Source organism: Lepus europaeus, chromosome 1 (genome assembly GCF_033115175.1).
Source record: "Lepus europaeus isolate LE1 chromosome 1, mLepTim1.pri, whole genome shotgun sequence".
Lineage (NCBI taxonomy): Eukaryota > Metazoa > Chordata > Mammalia > Lagomorpha > Leporidae > Lepus > Lepus europaeus.
Genome location: NC_084827.1, coordinates 121,324,798 through 121,344,377, shown reverse-complemented (window position 1 = coordinate 121,344,377; position 19,580 = coordinate 121,324,798). Strand labels below are relative to the sequence as shown.

Below are 19,580 nucleotides of genomic sequence, written 5' to 3'. Positions count from 1 at the left end.
AGCCCTAATACTAATGTCTTCCTATTCTCTCACCATTTCTTCAACCTGAAAAAATAATAATAGCACCTATTTCAGAGGGTAGTTGAGAATGTCAAATAAGATAGCATATGCAGAATGGTTAGCACAATGCCTAGCACATAGTCAACATTCACTTGATACATGTTAAGTATTAATTATCATCAGCAGCAGTAGCTGTGGCAACATTAGCATTACCTTAGCAGGTTAGGCAACTTCTCTCACTAGGGCTTTCAATACAAACCTTAAGAACATTTTTATTTAGCAAGTTCTCATCTCTCAATGTCATTTTCAGCATTTTGTTGGTCATGTGGTGATAGTGAACATTTCAAAAGAAGAATGAGACAGACCCAGATAATAAGCAAGCTGGAATAGGGATATAAACTAAATATTCAGGGGCACAAGGATATATAAATATAGACAATGATCACCAAGAATAAATTTTGTCAAGCTCATGAACATCCTTTACTCCAAAGAACAGGGGGCTGTCAACCACACAAATATTTATGGAGGGAATCTTATTAATGGCAAAAGAACTATATAAAAATAAATAAAAATATACAGGAGATTTATATGCTATAAGATAGGTACTCTACCTCGGTTAAAAATGAGTCTTACCTCATCAGGGCTAGGAATAATATTTACACTGACAACCTGATCACAAATAATAGACTCTGAATGTATTCTGTTCAAGCGACTCCTTAGTTCAGCATTCTGGTTGAGTGCCTTAAAATAACAAAAAATGCATATGTAATTTTAAATTAATAAGGAAGCATAAAACAGAACATGTACAGGGACAGAACTTTGAAAACAAGGTCTCTAGCGTTCTTGGCTCTAATTATTGGAATCATCACGAGCCAGATCCTATTGGTAAAAAGGAAATACATGGCTCAGAGTAAAGGTATTGGTTTTTTGTAATATAAGATCACCACTTATTAGGATAGTGAACTAAAACAGTTAATGGACTTCATAAAAAATATTTGCAGAATTTTCTGTCCCTCAGAGTCAGGCCCATTCCATCCACGCCTGGTCTACCACCACATATATATTACTTTTTGCAGCCTGGGATGAAAGCTATTGATTCTTTCTTTTCTTTTCTTTTTGTTTTGTTCTGGTTTCTAAAATTTGGGATTCATTTCAAAGCTGAAGACTATTTGGAAACTGAGTCAACAAAGAGCTGGCTTTAGTGGAGAAAGTTATATTTTAGCCTGGTTAGAGAAAAGAGCTGTACTTTTATTTTCCAGGAGCATATAATATACATGACAGTGCAACGCAACTAACTCAAATGTGGACCAAAAGCTGGCTTCACTGAACAGTGTAGAGACAACGACCACCATAATAAAGAATAAAACATTGAAAGTAAACTACCTCTAAGTTATGTGCATCACATTATTTTCATCATAGCTTCAGTTAACATCAGTAAAACACTCCATGCTATAACACAGGTTAGTGTGTGCGTCAACTGCATTTATTACAAGAACAAACAGCTTCACACAGGCACAGGCTCCCTAAAGGGACTCTGTGTACCAAGGTACAGTAAATCACCTGGAAGTGCCCATCACACTGAGCCATGTGCATGTCACCCAGGTGTGGCTATCTCGGATTATATCACGTAAAGACCTGCATGAGGACAAGGCACCGTGAATAGAAAAGTCCTTTCTTTCCCACTAAAATCAACAGTGACAAGATGGAGCTGGCTGTTTCAGAGCAAAAGATAAATGCCAGGGCTTACAAAGAGGCATCTTCCTCCAGGGCACAGGTATTCTGCTTCTCTCAATGGATGCAACGGCCAATACATATCCAAATAAAATATCACAATTACGGCTTTGCACCCATCAAAACACCCAGGGTCAACAAAGTAGCTAATGTCTATACTAGCATTGAGCAGGGAGCACCAAGAAGCCCTTTGTCTTTCTCATTCCGGGTTCCCACTTCTCCCCTGTCTTCTCCCTTGCTTTTTAAGGAGAGAAGTGTCACAGTATCTGGCTTTTGTTTAAAGCCTTCAGAACCAGTTTGTAAAATATATCAAATGACATTCTTGATCTGGTGGTCCCTCAAGTATTGATGGACTAACAGTGGATACAGGTCCTGTAGTCTTTGCATTTGGGGACAGGAGGAAATAGATCGTTGGCTCTCTGAGAAAATGAGGTGATTGTGCGCTCAGTAAATGAGTCACGTGCCTCAGAGGAAGAATTCTATCAGCTTCTCATCCTGCAAACGTGTGCAGGGTCATTTTTCTTGAAGCAACATCTCAAACACTTAGAATATGAAACAAAAAATACCGCATTCCTCTTTTCCTTTGTGACTAGTACAGATATGTTTACTTTGTTCTCTCAAAATTCTCTCTGCCTGTAAGTATACAGAAAATTCTCTTCATTATTGAAATATTTGGAACCAGATACATTTTGTTGCCATGTCAGTGGGGTGTCTCATGGGAAGCTGTTAAATGGTTTTAATTGCAGCTTAAGTCTTGACCTGAGGGTTTTATACGAAACCCAACTAATGGTTCCTTCAAAGTGGCTATGCCTTCTGGAGCAGTGTTAATAGCAAACACCCAGGCAAATCAAGGTCAAGGATCAGGAATGGTTTGCTTCAGGGTGGGAATATCACACACAGTTTTGCCAGTTATTGAAAAAATTATAGAATCATTTTTGCCCTCCACTTTTAAATGTATTAAATTCTCATTCATCCTGTTATCTCATCCAATATTTATCAAATGTGATCCTGCCTAAAAGTATGTGTGGAGGGCACACAAGATAACCCCTAGCCATTCATATCAATAGAAAATGGACTAGAAGATTTAAAAAATTGAACATAATTCATTCCTTTTCTTGGATGTGATGTGAAAAATAAAGTAATCCTGATGTAGGTCAGAAAATCAGATTCTCCTGGTCTCAAGGCTGAGTGTTCCTGACCAAGTTACCCCAGCTCTCTGAGCCTCTGTTTTCTTAGGTGAAAAAGGGGCTACACAGATAACCTTCGAAATCCTTTGCAAGTTTTATTGAAACATTGAATGTACAAATTTTATTTTATGTTATGGTTAATGGGTGTTTTCTGTATGCCTAGGGGGTTGATTATAAATATCTGGCTCCATAATATGGATATGTAACCAAGGAATTTTTATATCATATACAAAGTCTACTCTGACATTCACTGTGGTGTCCTTAATTCTCTTGGTGTTGGAACCCTGATCTGGGAGGCAAAGGAGTATCATGAGACTAAAAGTGGGGTGGTCCTGGGGCAAAGCGGGTTAAGCCGCCACCTGTGGTGCCGGCATCCCATAAGGGTGCAGGTTCAAGTCCTGACTGCTCCACTTCCAATCCATCTAATGCATCTGGGAAAGCAGTGGAAGATGGCTCAAGTGCTTGGGCCCCTGCACCCATGTGGGAGATCTGGAAGAAGCCCTAGCCTCTGGCTTCAGATTGGCCCAGTCTGGCCATTGTGTACATTTAGGCAATGAACCAGCATGTAGAAGACCTCTCTCTGTTTCCCTCTCTCTGTTAACTCTGCTTTTCAAATAAATAAATAAATCTTAAAAACAAATAGAGACTAAAAGTGAGATGTTTTGATTATCTCTTAGTGAGATATAGAAAAATAGCAGTAATTTTTCCATTTTTTTCAAGATTCAAAAGTACATTTTTTGGAAATTACTGCTAACACTTAAAACCAAGAGTCTGTTCTAGTATTCCACTACTGGTAAAGCATTACACTTTACTGTCAAAATATTTACATTGTGCCAGAGAGAAAACTGAGCCTGGTTCTATCTGAAGTATATGGCAATCAGAACTGAAGCAAAAGCAGAACACTCAACTCTGCTGCAGTCATTTCAACCAGAGGTTGAAGTCAAAGCTAAGTTCTAAAAGTCATTCTATTAGTAATATATATGCAGTGGCAGAAAAAGGTGTCGCTACACACCACAAAAGGCATGGAAACCAATACTGTTCCCCAGTCCTGGCAACTGTGGCGGTAGAAGGTATAAGCAGCCCAGAGCATGCAGCAGCCCCATTCGGCATGGTCTATCTAGGCCGGCTCCTCCTTTTGCCTTGATCGCATGGACTGCTTTGTGAAGTGAGCCTCAGCCAAGTGCCAGGAGCTTTGTGGGGGCAGCACTCCCAGTAGTGCTTAGGACAACACTTAGTGCTGTCCTTTCCTTGGGAACACTGAGAAACCCAGGTGTTGTCAGGGAAAGGAGGCTATGAGTGCTAACACGAAAGGGCCCAGAAGCCAGTGACTAAGGACACTGGGTACGTAGCCATGGGCAGTAACAGTGGCGAAGCAAGGGAAAAGGAGGCAGATTACCAGTCAACTGTGCCAGCCAATGAGCAAGAGACGCTACCAGAACTTGTCAGTAACAGCATCACTCTTTCAGAGGCGCGGAGGCCCAAAGGCCTCCTGGGAGGAAGTCCCATGAAGCCAGGCACCGTCTGTAGGCTCCCTGGGTGAGCCTGCACTGCACCGGCACCTCTCCACAATGCATGCTCATTCCTGCAGGTGCTGAGTCCCTCCCCAATCTACAAAAAAAGTTACCATCTAGAAGGTCAGAATCAGTCTCAGAGTCCTCACCTCTCAGCCATCAACTATCACTCACTGACAATGAAAGACAATGGCTGAGAATTCACCTTAGATGGAGTGAGACTCTGGCATAAACATCTTACTAAATGGAATCATGGACTCCTGGAAGGAGACACGGACGCCTGATGGCTGGGGAATAATATGATCCACATGGCAAGATGGAGCCATCGTGAAATTACACCCTTTGTCTACAAGTAAAACTGGTTCCAAAGGAATGGAAAAATAAGTCTGCAAATCCTGGTTATCACTTAAAAGGTCACCTTGTTTGTTCAATGAAGAAAATCTATTATAATATTTTGGGGAAAATATTATAAAAATATTATAAAAAATAAAAACTAGACATAAAAAACATTCATACTGTACTACCCACCTGTTGGTAGCTTTTTCCCTATGATGTTTTCATACTCTTTAATGGGTACACTTACATCCTATGTATGCCTCTTATCCTTTGCACATAAGCAGCTATTTTAATGTTGAAACTTTTTTATAAATATAATTTTAATGTTGCATAATAAGCAATTATTTACTTTATTAGGTACTTATGCCATTACTGACTTTTACAAGTATAAGTGATGCTATAATTAACACTTATGTGCATAAGTTTTCTAAACTCACCATTATTTTCTTAGACAGATATTTCACCTAGGGACTTACACAATCGAAGTGTAAAACTTTTTAAGGCTTTTAATAAATACTTCTGGGCAAGGGTGTTTCACCCAGTGGTTAAGATACCTGCATCCCACATGGTAGAACCTGCGTTTGATTCCTGGCTCTAACTCCTAACTTCAGTTTCCTGCCAATGAAGGCCCTGGGAAGCAGCAATGTTGACTCAAGTAGTTGGGTCATCCCTGCCATCCCCATGAGACTCCTAGCTTGAATTCCTGGAGCCTGGCTTCAGCCCAACCAACCTCCAGCTATTCTGGGCAGTGGGAGAGTGAATTCTCTTTTTGTGTGTGTCTCTCTCAATAAACAATTTTAAAAAATAAGTAAATATTGCTATGTCATGTTCAAAATGGCAATTTAACTTTGCTGGGTAGTTTAAAAAAAGACATAAAGGAGACATGAAGAAGAAAATCTTGGCACACAACAGATTTTGTCAAGTCTTACTCCATTCCTGTGGAATTCAGGAACAAATAAATATACTTGGAAATTCTATCCCCTCACAGAATATATATTTGTGCATGCGACATGTTGTGGAAGAGCAACAGATGCTATGACTAGGTTTTTAATTATCTTAGCATGTGTCTTAAGCCCATGTTTTGCTCATATCCCCATTTACAGCATATTTCATTGATTCAGAGAGACACATGTCCCCTTCCCACTCCCCTGAAGCACTGTGTCAGTGGAATTGAGAGTAATGTTTCTTTTTTCCACTCAGTATACTATTTTATTTTGGTATTCAGGTTACTACATTAAATGGGATATGAAAGTATACATGATGTCATTTAAAGGTCAGTTATACTAGTACTCCAACAGTATTTTTTTTTTCACTTTGTGTTGCTATATGGGGGCAAACTGTTGAAATTGTTACCTAATATATACTAAACTGATCTTCTGTATATAAAGAGAATTGAAAATGAATCATGATGTGATTGGAAGGGGAGAGGGAGCGGGAAAGGGGAGGGTTGTGGGTGGGAGGGAAGTTTTGGGAGGGGGAAGCCATTGTAACCCATAAGCTGTATTTTGGAAATTTATATTCATTAAATAAAAGTTTAATAAAAAAAAAAAGGTCAGTTATAAAGGACAGATGCCACATAAAATGTCCTGTCTTACAGGCTTGGGTCCAACATCTATGCTGCCTCTAGATGTGAAAGTTAATTTAAGTTTGATGTGGGTAAAATCACAGAATTATGTGTTTGTGTGCATACAGACCACATAAGTAATATGACTTCAGAAGCAGAATTTTTGGGGGCTAGCATCGTGGTGCAGTACATTAAGCGGCCACTTGTAACTCTGCCATCTCATATTAGAGCACTGACTCAAGTTCTGGCTGCTCTGCTTCTGATCCAGCTCCCACGAACGTGCTTGGGAAAGCAGTGGCTGATGGCCCAACTACCTGGATCCCTGTCATCCCTGTGGGAGACCCAGATGGAGGTCTTGGCTCCTGGCTTCAGCCTGGACCAAGCCGTGCCAATTGCAGCCCAAATGGCTGAATAAACTAATGGAGCTCTTCCTCTCTGTCACCCTGTCTTTCAAATAAATAAATAAATGAATGAATAAAATCTTATAAAAAAGGAAATGGAATTCATTTGACCATGCAGACTTGCAAATTGTTACTTGTTCAAGGCAGGAAACAATTTATGCTGAGCATGTAGTGAAAAACACTTATTTCATATGTCATGTGCCTTCTAAACAGGATGACGGAGTTGGCTGAGTTGATATACATATTTAAAAGCCTCACTGAAAATCAGTATGTTAATCTCTAGATATGTACCAAATAGGGCTCCCCAATTCTTTGGTTGCTTCCCCAGGGATCCTAGCTTACCCTTTTAGTGTTCTTCATGGCAGCACTGATGACACTGACCAACTTCTATTCTTGGGGAAAACACAGAATTCCTCAGCAGCTACACCTCCACTCACATCCTGGAGTGCCCTCATCCTTCCTGCTAGCCCACAAGGGTCTCCTGGGCTCTGGATCTGCAAATCTAATTGCCTGCTGGATATCCCACAGACAGACACCTCCATCTCCAAGAGCACTGCTCATCACATACCGACAAAACAGTTTCTAAAGAACTGGTATATACTAACTTGTCTGGATAATAAACATGGACTTGATTGTCATCTTGTCTCTCTCTAATGTTCAACTCATCTCCAAGTCATGCTAACTCTCCTTGCTCAGTCTTTAAAATCTAGGTCCTCCTGCCAATGCTGGGTCCTTAGTTCTGGAATAGTGGGATGAATCTAAACTCTGTCCCTGATGAGCTGGTTCCCACCTACTGAATTCTTCCTTGTTCACCCCATTCTTCAGCCATTATCAACTATCTGCCATTCTCCAGAAACATCTTTGGTGACCTAACCATGGATAATAATCTATTAGAAAGGAGTAAACTGGGGGCTGGCATTGTGCTGTAGCTGGGTAAGCCACCACTTGCAATGCCAGCATCCCACACTGGAGCACCAGCTCCAGTCCTGGCTGCTCTGCTTCTGATTCAGCACCCTGGTAATGCCCCGGGAAGGGACTGGAGGCCGGCCCACGTGCCTGGGCCGCTGATGCCCATGTGGGAGATCTGGATGGAGTTCCAGGCTCTCCTGGCTTTAGTCTGGACTAGCCCTGGCTGTTGTGGCCATTTTAGGAGAAAACTGGCAGATGGGATATCACGCTCTCCCTCACTGTGTCACTCTGCCTTTCAAATAAATGAGTAAATCTTCAAAGAGACAGAGACAGAGACAGAGAGAGAGAAACTGTCAGGAAACTTAACTGCCTAAACATAGGCTGTGGTGATTTCCAAAAGAGATTGCATCCTCAGGGGTGGTGGGACTAGACGGCAAAGAAGCTCCATCTGGCGTGGTGGGAAGGGACAGATGGACACAAGGATGTGAACACAGGCAAAACGCCGTGGCAGTGCGTGATGACAAGCACTGCATTCTCCAATGTATCTGTGCAACAATCTTCATGGACCCCAGACTTTTTCACATCTTTTTAAGGTCAGTTTTTTTCTTTTAAACCCATGAAATATAACCAAGAAAAAACAAGTAACTTGATAAAAATGTACTGAGGCTCAAGCTTTAGAGACAAATAAGTGTGTTTTCACATAAGACAGAGATACTTTAAGCCAAAGACTGCACAGTTGACATATTTTTTTTCTTTTCCTTTCATCATGTAAGCGCCTGGCCCTTTGTCGGATTGGCTGCTGTCTACTCAGGGAGCCTGTCCTACGGCTCTGGTCTCAGCTCAGGGGTAGCCCTGGAAGTCTGCACCGTCACGTGACACAGACGGCCTACACCGTGGTGCGCTTCCCTGGCCCTGGGTACTACTGCTCATCTTTATTAGATCATGAGCTTCCGGGGCATGTGGCCAGGCTGACACTGATGGTGGTGTTCCACACCCAGCACAACATGTGGCATACAGTTAGCTGAATGAATGAATGAATCAGCAAGTGAACGACTGCTTCACGATTTCTCTTCATGATCATCTCAAATCTCACCTGAGGTTCAAACATAGATCTTCAGTTACCTTTCTCTATTTTACCAACAAGCAAATAGAAGCAAGCAAGCAAGCAGGCAACACATTTTCTTATTTGTCTCGGCCCAAGCTTGACTTATCTCACAAGGCCTCCAATGTTGGAACACCTAAGGGAAACACTGCAACATCTGGGGAACAAGAATGTATTTTATGGCCGGCACCGTGGCTCAACAGGCTAATCCTCCCCCTTGCGGCGCCGGCACACCGGGTTCTAGTCCCGGTCGGGGCACCGATCCTGTCCCGGTTGCCCCTCTTCCAGGCCAGCTCTCTGCTGTGGCCAGGGAGTGCAGTGGAGGATGGCCCAAGTGTTTGGGCTCTGCACCCCATGGGAGACCAGGATAAGCGCCTGGCTCCTGCCATCGGAACAGCGCGGTGCGCCGGCCGCAGCGCGCTACTGCGGCGGCCATTAGAGGGTGAACCAACGGCAAAGGAAGACCTTTCTCTCTGTCTCTCTCTCTCTCTCACTGTCCACTCTGCCTGTCAAAAATTAAAAAAAAAAAAAAAAAAAGAATGTATTTTATGTGTCTGTGAGCTGACATCTGCATGATTACTTGACCATTATTTGGATCTTTCTGATTTATGCTACTTTCTTTCAGAATAATAATTTGGAAGACTAATCGCATCAACTGGGTGTTCAACAGATACGTGACACGGGAAGTGTCCGGGGACAGCCACTCCGTGTCCCAGGAGAGCCCTCTGCAGACTGGCAGGCAGTTGCTGCGGTTACTGCTCATGCTCCTGAGGCCCCTGGTTTGCACCGGAAGCAGCTGATGCACCTCGGGTGGCAGTGGTTTATGGTGACTGCAGAAAGAGTGGCCCAGGTAACAGCACTTTCATAACATGAGACTTAACACTGAAGATACGCTGACAGATCAGGTACGTACAACAGGATGACACACTGTAAAGCTAAGTGTTAGGGAGTGAGGAGAACCATTCAAGCAGGATCCGATCCACATGGAGAACCACTTACCCAGGGTTTGCTTGCTCCTTCACTCTGATCCAAGGCACCAGGAAGTGAACAATATTTTACATAAACACTCAGTTCTCACATAAGATCATATTACAACATTGAATTCACAAAGAATTTAACTAAGTGTATTTCTAGAAAATATATACCGCAAAGGAAGTACTCAAGTGTAAAAATGATAGCATGCACGATTAAAAGATTTTAATCAGAAATTTCAACACTGATTTATAAGGGCTCTTTAAAAAGCTCGTGGAGGGGTAAGTCTTTAGCCTAGTGGTCAAGACACCATATCCCATGTTGGAATACCTGGGTGTGACATCTGGTTCTTGCTCTGGTTCCTGACTGCAGCTTCCTGTTGATGTATATCCTGGCAGGCAGCAGGTAATGGCTCAAGGAGTTGGGTTCCTGCCACCCACACGGGAAACCTAGATTTGAGTCCCTGGCTCCTGACTTTGGCCTTCAGTCAGGAATCATTGTGGATATTTGGGGAGTGAACCAGTGGATGGGAGCTTTTTCTCTCTGCCTATCCAGTAAGTAAATATTTTTTAAAGTTCACAAAAAAATGTATATCCTGAAAAAAATTATGAATAAATTTTAAAACTTTCTTTTTTAAAGATTTACTCATTTATCTGAAAGGCAGAGTTACAGAGAGAGAGAGAGAGAGAGAGGGAGAAACAGAAAGAGAGAGATCTTCCATCCTCTGATTCACTCACCAAATGGCCGCAATGGCCAGGGCTGGGCCAGGTTGAAGCCAGGAGCCAGGAGCCAGGAGCTTTCTCCAGGTCTCCCACATGGGTGGCAGGGGCCCAAACACTTGGGCTATCTTCTGCTGCTTTTCCAGGTCATCAGCAGGGAGCTGCATTAGAAGTGGAGCAGCCGTAACATGAACCAGAACTCATACAGGATGCCGGTGTTGCAGGCAGTGGCTCAACCCACTATGCCTCAATGCTGGCCCCTCAAAACCTTTTGCAGCAAAATAAACTTATATTTTAATTCCACTTTCCATGAACTTTTTGAGATACTCTTGTACATAGATATTTGATTAGTATTAATAAGATCAACTGTGTAATATATATTAAAATAGAAAAGTCTAGTTTCAGGAAATTTAATGTAGGAAGAAAATCCCAAGAGTGCAAATTAGGAAAGAAAAACCACAGGTAATAGCAATCACTAATTTTCAACAAATTAAAATATATTTTAAGTGAGAAAAACATTAAAGTGTGGAAGGTCTAGATTTTGCTCTATTTATGACTGCAAAATGCATATTCTGGAATATCATCTAGAGGTATAAATCACGAATAAATGCATGTTTCTATTTGTAAAACCAGGGGCTACAGCTTAAAAATTACTCAGACATTAAGCCTTCAATTAGTCAAAACAACAATGTGTGCAAGCAAATTTGGTTTATTTTTACTCTTGACATCTTGGAGAAGAAATGTAATAAAATGTAATACTGACACTGCAGTGTCCTGGGAGAATGTGAGAAGAATGTGCCACCCCCGGGACTGAGTGCCCTGTCCGCATCTTAGACTCTCAGGGTTGGCAATGTGTCATGCACGGAAAACAAACACTCCCATTTACCTGTGACAGTGACTGTCGGAGACGGGCCATCTGTGTGCTGTGGCCTTTGCTGTGATCCTGCTCAGCAACCACCTGCTTCAGCTTCTCTTTCTCGATAGCTATGCTGTTAAAGGCGGACTTCAAAAGAGAATGCACTGGGCGGGGGGAAGGAAAGTAGGAAAGAAACATTAAAATGTGTCTAAAGTGAACGTATGCAATTTTAAACTCCTTAGGACTTTAACTCATACCCATTTTCTGCAAAGGCTGCATTACAGCTTAACTAAACATCAACATCAACATGGAATCTATCCGAATATCTATGCTCAAAACAAATTTGTCAATTATAATTAATTGTAATTAACAATGTGAAAATTGTTAGCAGTCATACCAGAGAAGCCAACAACACTTGGAAACAGAATATGAAATGCAGATATCAATTCTAAATGTCAATATTTAGAAATGAATTTATAATTTCTGGAAGGAAAAAAGAACAGTTTTTTAAAAAGATTTATTTGTGTATTTATTGATTTGAAAGAAAGACTGACAGAAAGAAAGAAAGAGACAGAGATGGGGTCAGGTGGAGAAGAGGTAGTGCTGGTTCACTACCAAATGACCACAATGGCTGGGGCTGTATCAGGCCAAAACCAGGAGCCAGGAACCCAATCTACATCTCCCATATGGGTGGCAGGGGCCTAAGCATGTGGGCCATCTTCCACTGCCTTCCTAGGTGTATTAGCAGAGAGTTGGATCAGAAACCAAACATCTGGGGGATACAACTGATACTCTGATACAGGATGCCAATGACTCAAGTAGTAGCTTAACCCACTGTACTCCAAAACCGACTCTGGTTACAAGTTTTACTTCCCATATTTGACGACAATAATTGAGCAGTTCTGTGTAGCATGAAGTCTCATGCAAGGCATTTACAACCAAAGCTTGTGCTCAAAAAAGGAGCATTTCATGAGTTCTGCAGACATGAAACAGGTCGATCTCCATGTTCTGACAAGTTGTCATGGAGGCAGGACATGATCCGATCTTGAGAAGAGCACTGGCATTACTTCCTCCACCAGGAACGTCTTGATGTACAAAGGATTTTTATTTAAAAGCAACAATAAAAACGTCACCACTCCCCTCACTTCCTACATACTTCACGACTTGAATCGGCAAAATCTGAGGCAGTCTTTAATGTAGAATGACAAAAAGGTTGAACTTCCAGCTCCTACTTTTACAATAGCAGAGCTTTTATAATATGTAAAGTCTTCTAAAATAGGTCTTTCTTTTTTTGAGAAATGTTATTTTTAAAAGAAGTGGGAAATTTCAGCATAAAACACAGTGGCCTGAATTAAAGAGGCAAAATGGCAGGATCACAAGGGATTCACAGCCTATTGATGGGTGTGCTACTTTCCATCATTATCAATTTAAAGGTAATAAGTTTGTAATGGAATATATTAACCTGGCTGCTAGCTCCATAAACAGACTCCTCACCCACCTACAATGCTTACAAGAGTCACAGCAAAACAGCGCCCACCATCCCCGCCTTTTCCCAGCATGGAAAATTTGTGTGTCTGTTGAAAACATGTAGTTTCAACAGAGGCTTTAAACTATTGAAATCTGGATTACCTGAACGCTTTAGGATTGAGAGCAAATACACAAAGCTTTCCTGGGGCTGCCTTCAAATACCTCTCTCTCTCTCTCTCTCTCTCTCTCTCTCTAGCAGCTGTGTGATTCTCAGATCACACATTTGTCATCCGAACTTGCTGTATGCCTTCCCCCAGAAGTAAAGTCACTGGCTGTGTATCTCCACGCTATATAAACAAGATAACATTGCTCTAGTCCAATAACATAATCAGCATCAGTTAAAGAACACAATGAAAAGGGATTTACTAGGAATAAAAAGGCAAGTGAGGGAGAGTTGTTGGCTTTATAGAATCTCAGTTGGCAGATCATAGAAACAAGGAGCAAACTGATAAATGATTTAGCTTAGTTGTTTTAGGATTATGGAGTTAGAGAAATATCTGATCATCTGACAGCTGATTATCTTCCCACTGGTATCTGAAACTTAAATACAACAGTGGTATGAGGGGGTTTAATTTGGGAGCCAAGGCCATTGGAAAACACCACACCACATTTTCGCTGAAATTCAGAGTTTGTGCTGTGTTCAAGTTTCCCAGAGATGCCTTCAGCGTGTGTACCTTCTTTTCCTGAGCCACCAGGCTCTTGAGTATTACCAGGACACTTGGGATATTCCCTTTAACACATGTTTTCAAGAACATTTTATAACCTATTAACCAGCCACTCCAGGGGAAAATAACGGTGAGTAGTTAACTATTATGGTATTAGTATCTGAAAACAAAATAATTTATCTCCCTCTTCAGAAGGTTTTAAAAGGAAATGCAGATCCATATTTTAATACTGAGGATGGCTCTAAACAAAGTGACTCTTGTGGTTTCCTTGATTTAGGTTCTGTAATATATTCACTTATATTTTCTATTGCAGATATGCCTAAACCTAATTAATGACTAAAACTTTGAAAGTGTTCATATTATTAACTCATAAAATTGTATATTAATCACTCAATTTGGATACATATATTCTTGGCAAGATTATAGGAACAAGTTTCCTAGAAATTAGGTGGTTTTTTTTTTTTTTTTTTTTACAGGCAGAGTGGATAGTGAGAGAGAGAGAGAGAGACAGAGAGAGAGAGAGAAAGGTCTTCCTTTTTGCTGTTGGTTCACCCTTCAATGGCCTCTGCGGCTGGTGCATCGTGCTGATCCGAAGCCAGGAGTCAGGTGCTTCTCCTGGTCTCCCATGTGAGTGCAGGGCCAACATGGGAAGCAGGATACACAGCAGACTTAGAATGGCAGATGTCCTAAACAACACTCTGGCCTCAGAATCAGCCCTTAAGGCATTCGAATATGACTGAAGAGCCCATGAGAGTATTTTAGGCATGGAAAGCCAAGACACTCTGGGGAAAAAAAAAAAAAAAAAGAAGACCTAAATGAAAGATCTCTGTGAGTGAGATCCCAGTAGAAAGAACGGGCCATCAAAGGAGGAGGTACCTTTCTCTGAAGGGAGGCGAGAACTTCCATTTTGACTATGACCTTGTCTAAATAAGATCAGAGTTGGCGAACTCAAAAGGCTTCCATAGCTTTGGAAACTCATGACAAGAGTCTACGGTGATTACTGATGCCATTAACAAGAGTGTCAAATTGTTAAGTCAACAACAGGAGTCACTGTGCACTTACTCCCCATGCAGGATCTCTGTCCTTAATGTGTTGTCCAATGTAAATTAATGCTATAACTAGTACTCAAACGGTACTTAACACTTTGTGTTTCTGTGTAGGTGCAAACTGTTGAAATCTTTACTTAATATATACTAAATTTATCTTCTGTATATATAGATAATTGAAAATGAATCTTGATGTGAATTGAATGGGAGAGGGAACGGGAGATGGGAGGGTTGCAGGTGGGAGGGAAGTTATGGAGGGGGAAAGCCACTGTAATCCAAAAGCTGTACTTTGGAAATTTATAGTTGTTAAATAAAAGTTAAAAAAGATTAAAAAAATGGATCTGAAAAACTGAAAAAAAAAAAAATAAAAGGAAATGCCCAAGAAGACACTATCTTGAGTCAAAAAATGAACTTCACTGGTTAAAAAGGAAACGCTACACAATGAGGGACTGTCAACTGGGGGCCAAGGATTTTCTTCTTCTTCTTCTTCTTTTTTTTTTTGACTGGCAGAGTGGACAGTGAGAGAGAGAGAGAGACAGAGAGAAAGGTCTTCCTTTACCGTTGGTTCACCCTCCAATGGCCGCTGTGGCTGGTGCGCAGCAGCCGGCGCACCGCGCTGATCTAAAGCCAGGAGCCAGGTGCTTCTCCTGGTCTCCGATGTGGGTGCAGGGCCCAAGGACTTGGGCCATCCTCCACTGCACTCCCAGGCCACAGCAGAGAGCTGGCCTGGAAGAGGGGCAACCAGGACATAATCTGGCACCCCGACCGGGACTAGAACCCGGTGTGCCGGCACCGCAGGCGGAGGATTAGCCTATTGAGCCATGGCGCTGGCCCAAGGCTCTTCTTAAGAACAGACAGGACTGCTCAGTTTGCTGACTCTCCTGCTACTGATGTATTTGACCCACACTCTGTGGCTGATACTAACAGTGGAACCATAAACATTACTGTAATTTTAATAAAGAGAGAGAGGGAGGGAGGGAGGGAGGGAAACTTCATCTCTTGGTTCATTCTCCAAAGGTCCGCAATAGCTGGAGCTGAAGCAGGGACTCAGCACTGCAATTCAGGTTGAACTCCCATAAGGTTGAACCCAATTAGTTGAACCATCACTGCTGCCTCCCAGAGTCTGCATTAGCAGGAAGCTGGAATTGGGAGCCAGAGGCCAGCCTGGAGCCCAGGCACTCCAATATCGCACCCAGGCATTAACTTGCTAGACTAAATGTCCACCCTAGAAAAAACAGACTCAAGGGTGTGGTCAGTAGTTTCCCATCCCTCAAATAGGAATTGGCCTGTGATGCTCTGGTCAGTGGAATACACTGGGGGTGATTCTCTGGGCAGTAGAATACACTGGGGGTGATGCTCTGGTCAGTGGAATACACTGGGGGTGATGCTCTGGTCAGTGGAATACACTGGGGGTGATGCTCTGCTCAGTAGAATACACTGGGGTGATGCTGCAGGAGTTTTGCAGTTGGCCTTGAGGACCACTAGAAGCTTCCACCTGCAGTTTCTTGAAGCTCTAACGTGCCCTGGACAGAAAGAGGGGCATAGTTGCTCGCAGCATTCCAGCTCTCCTGCCAATGTGCCAGGTGTGTGGGGGACGGCACCTGGATCTCTCAACCCAGCCCAGCTTCCAGCTGAATACCACTGAAGAGCCTGGACAACGGCAGGTGGCACAGAAGCTTAGCTGTTTAGCTCAGCCCTGCCTGGACTTCTGACATACAAATTGTCAAGTATAATCAGTGAGCCAAAAAGTACATTTGTAAAGTAGAATAAAGTATAATAAATGAGTGTTGTTTCATAATAAAAAGGACTCAAACAGAAACCTATTTTTTCCTTGCTACAAATAACCAATTAATATGCACTCAATGATAACTAATGATATTTACAAAAAGGTGTAAAATAGTAATATTTTGCTGGACTGCCTAGGATAACGCTATTTGTCCTTTTTCCTCCCTCTACCCCATGGCACTTTTTTTTTTTTAATCCAGTCAAAACTATAAAGCTGTGATATATGTTCTTCCAACAGACAGGCATTGCATCCTGCTGCACTTTGTGTATAGAATTCCAACCAGTAAATAAAACTATTTAACTCTGTACTGTTACCACCCAGGCAGAGAAAAGAATAAAAGAAAATTTCTCATCAAAGAAGAGAACTTCTTGACAGGGTACGTAACATTTGTTGTTACCTTTCTGTGCAATTAGACAAAATTCCTCTTGCAACTTTGTATAATCCGTTGAACTTTCCAGAGGGTCAGCGAGGTGGCTGGGGGGAGTCTGAAATTCAATATCTGCACAAAGGTTGGGGTTGGAGGAGTGCAAGCGGACGGGTGACATGGTAGCACTGAAAGGGACCTGAAAGGGGAAGAGACAAATTACCAAAGAGCACCAGTGCACCGTTCCACCTTCCCCCACAAGGACAAGACCTCTCCCAGGCCTTCAAAGGATAGCTGCCTCTCTGAGGACACCCTCAGAGACACTCAGTACTCATTCACTTTGCAGGTGCTTGGGGGTGGGAGGAGGGCTTCTCACGCTCCATAGCTGATCTAGAACTGCTACAGGCTTACTGTCTTTTCATGGTTACAGAGAAAGGTGACTGAAAATGACAGGGAGAAAAGGCAGGATCTCAGATAAACATCAACTGCGAGTCACACTCGATCTAAAAAGTAACTGGTGGAAACAGCAGAATGAACTGGGCTGGAGGTGATTGGCTTCAGAAAGTCTGAGTACCAGGTTAGAGGGTTATTTATGCTCATTCCTCTCTGAGCCTGGAGCAGGGTCTTACTAAACAGGTAAAAACTCAATACTATATCTATAACTATATCCACAATTAACTCACCCCATAGCCATTAATTAAAACACAAATCAAGTTTAACAGCAAACTCAAGAATGGTCTAATTATTTTTGAAATTGATTCAATTATTAAAATATATATTAGACATGGAAAATATATTATGCAGGTCACAGTTTATCTTTGTATGTTACATACAACCCTGTTACACATCTATGAAATGGCCTATGAACTGGCCAACAGTGAAATGCATTAAATAGAAAAAGTCATATTACTAGAGATTTTTCCTAATGGCTACAGGTGTTCTCTGTCCAGGCTGGCTCTGGATGAGGCTTGTGATGTATGAAAGCAAAGCACCTTTTCTTCCCTTTCAAGAATGCGCTGTCTGAGCAGTACAGATACTGTCAGCCGAACATTCTGGAAAATGGAAACACCAATGCCCCTTGCAAATCAGATCACCAGTAACTTCTCCCTCATTCCTACTGCATACATGTTCATTTTCTGCAAGAAACCATACTCTTAGCTTCACCACAAGCTGCTTTGTGAACTCAAAGCCTGATTCACACCTCCTGTCTACCTAACAGGAAATATGCTGTAGGAAGAAGGCCAATACCTTGTCTGATGTGCATGTATGGCAGAGCCGCTTTTTCTATTTTTAGCTCCAAATTTCCTAAGAGATTTGCTGGAAGAGGGGGGTTGGGGAAAGGGTTCTCTGAACTCTGAGGTTATGGAGGATAAAGGGAAGAGAAGGTGAGAAGAACCAAAAATCTGACCTGAGCTGCAATCAGCTAGCGGGTGAGACCCAGCAGAGGGCCCTTCTGACTTAGCTTTGCCCTGGCTGGGAAATATTTACCTCAAGAAATATCCTAGGCTTACTGGGGAACAGAGGGAATGAAGCTTTCCCCCTCAATTCAGCTCAGCTGCTGCGCCTGTCAACAAGCTTGTGATCCAAGGCATTTGGTATCAGGAGTTACAAAGTAACTGTGTCCATCCCTTGTGGGAACCTCAGCCACACTTGGCTGGGAGGTGTCAACAGCTTGTTTATATTATCAGGCTCAAAACTGACAGCTGACCCAGACTGATACAGAAGTAGTAACTAAGCCACTTGAGACTCCAGAGCCCTGGAGTTCAATCATTTGCTGGCGTCCTGTCTGGTATCCTTACGGTAACAATGACCCAGGTACTTTTGGGATACCTGGAAAGGAACAGGGTTAAGTAGAAGAACATTTAAAGATGGATAAAGGAAATGCTGACCTTGACAATGATGCTGCTGAATGAAGGAAGTGGAGTCAGCCCACAGTCCTATAGCAAGGGCACAGGGAATCCATGGTTGGGGGAGACAAGGTGGTGAAGGGCAGAGACTGGGGGCTGAAGACATGGGGAGGCCAGGGAGTTTTAAGATTTAAGAAACAGGCTTCTTGACAAAACAAACAAGAAATGCATTGAAAAAAAAGGAATGTGGCTGTTTGGTGAGAGGAGATGTGATGTGCTGAGGGTCATTGCCAGGGATGGATGGGCATGGAGGAGCCCTCAGCACCCTCAGGGCTGCACCGCTCAAGAGCAAAGTCTTCCCAGGTACAGGTGGTGAGGAAGGGGTGAGAAGTGGGGATGGGCTGCCTGGGAGACCTGTGCAGTGAGGACCAGAGTCCAGTGAGCACCCAGGCCTCTAGTGAATGCTGGAACCAGATGCTAAGAAGAGAAGCCTAAGTGATAAATTCTTATTCTGACCATAATAGAAGTCCAAATTGGCTATTAAAACAGTAAAAGTGGTTTTGTACATGACCCACAGGGAAAAGAACCTGGATTACACCATTCAAACTACAATCTCCCTGGGAAACTGAAAACTAATTTTTATGTGCTTCTGGCTGAAAGTGTTTATATTGGTATCTTTTTTGTCATTGTTAAAAGAAGTGTGTGGAATGAGTCATTTTAATTGAGGAATTCTTAACATTAAAGTGAGAATACAAACCGGGTGAATTCATCTAACTCTAATCGAATGCCTCTTCAGCTTCAGGGCTTATTCATTCAGGTTCTTGTTTCGTAATTTACATACTAGGGGATTCAAAATTTTAAGTGCTAACTCATTTCTCTGTTGGTGATGGTGGGGTGGCAGTTGTCTACAGCGTCTCCATGTCTATACCTGAGAACCCTCAATGCCAGATTTGGGCCTTTCTACCCTGCTCAGGAGAGAAGACCAAGGTAACCTTGAAGTCCTAAGGCCACGAGGAAGCCCAACCCTGGAATATTCTAGAACCAATAACTGCAGTTT

General features: G+C 42.4%; 1 protein-coding gene across 6 annotated transcripts in view; it reads right to left on the bottom strand.

The window, feature by feature from the left end:
• The window catches only part of OSBPL6 (oxysterol binding protein like 6), a 233,121-nt gene that overhangs the window by 25,150 nt on the left and 188,391 nt on the right, over positions 1 to 19,580 (bottom strand). For 5 of the 6 annotated variants that reach the window (XM_062188473.1, XM_062188455.1, XM_062188439.1 and 2 more), the window contains 3 exons: positions 16,710 to 16,875; positions 11,319 to 11,452; positions 634 to 741 (listed from right to left, as the gene is read on the bottom strand). In XM_062188473.1, the coding sequence (XP_062044457.1) occupies positions 634 to 741; positions 11,319 to 11,452; positions 16,710 to 16,875 (408 nt within the window). The remainder of the gene's footprint in view (positions 1 to 633; positions 742 to 11,318; positions 11,453 to 16,709; positions 16,876 to 19,580) is intronic. The other variant, XM_062188464.1, reaches the window with a different exon arrangement.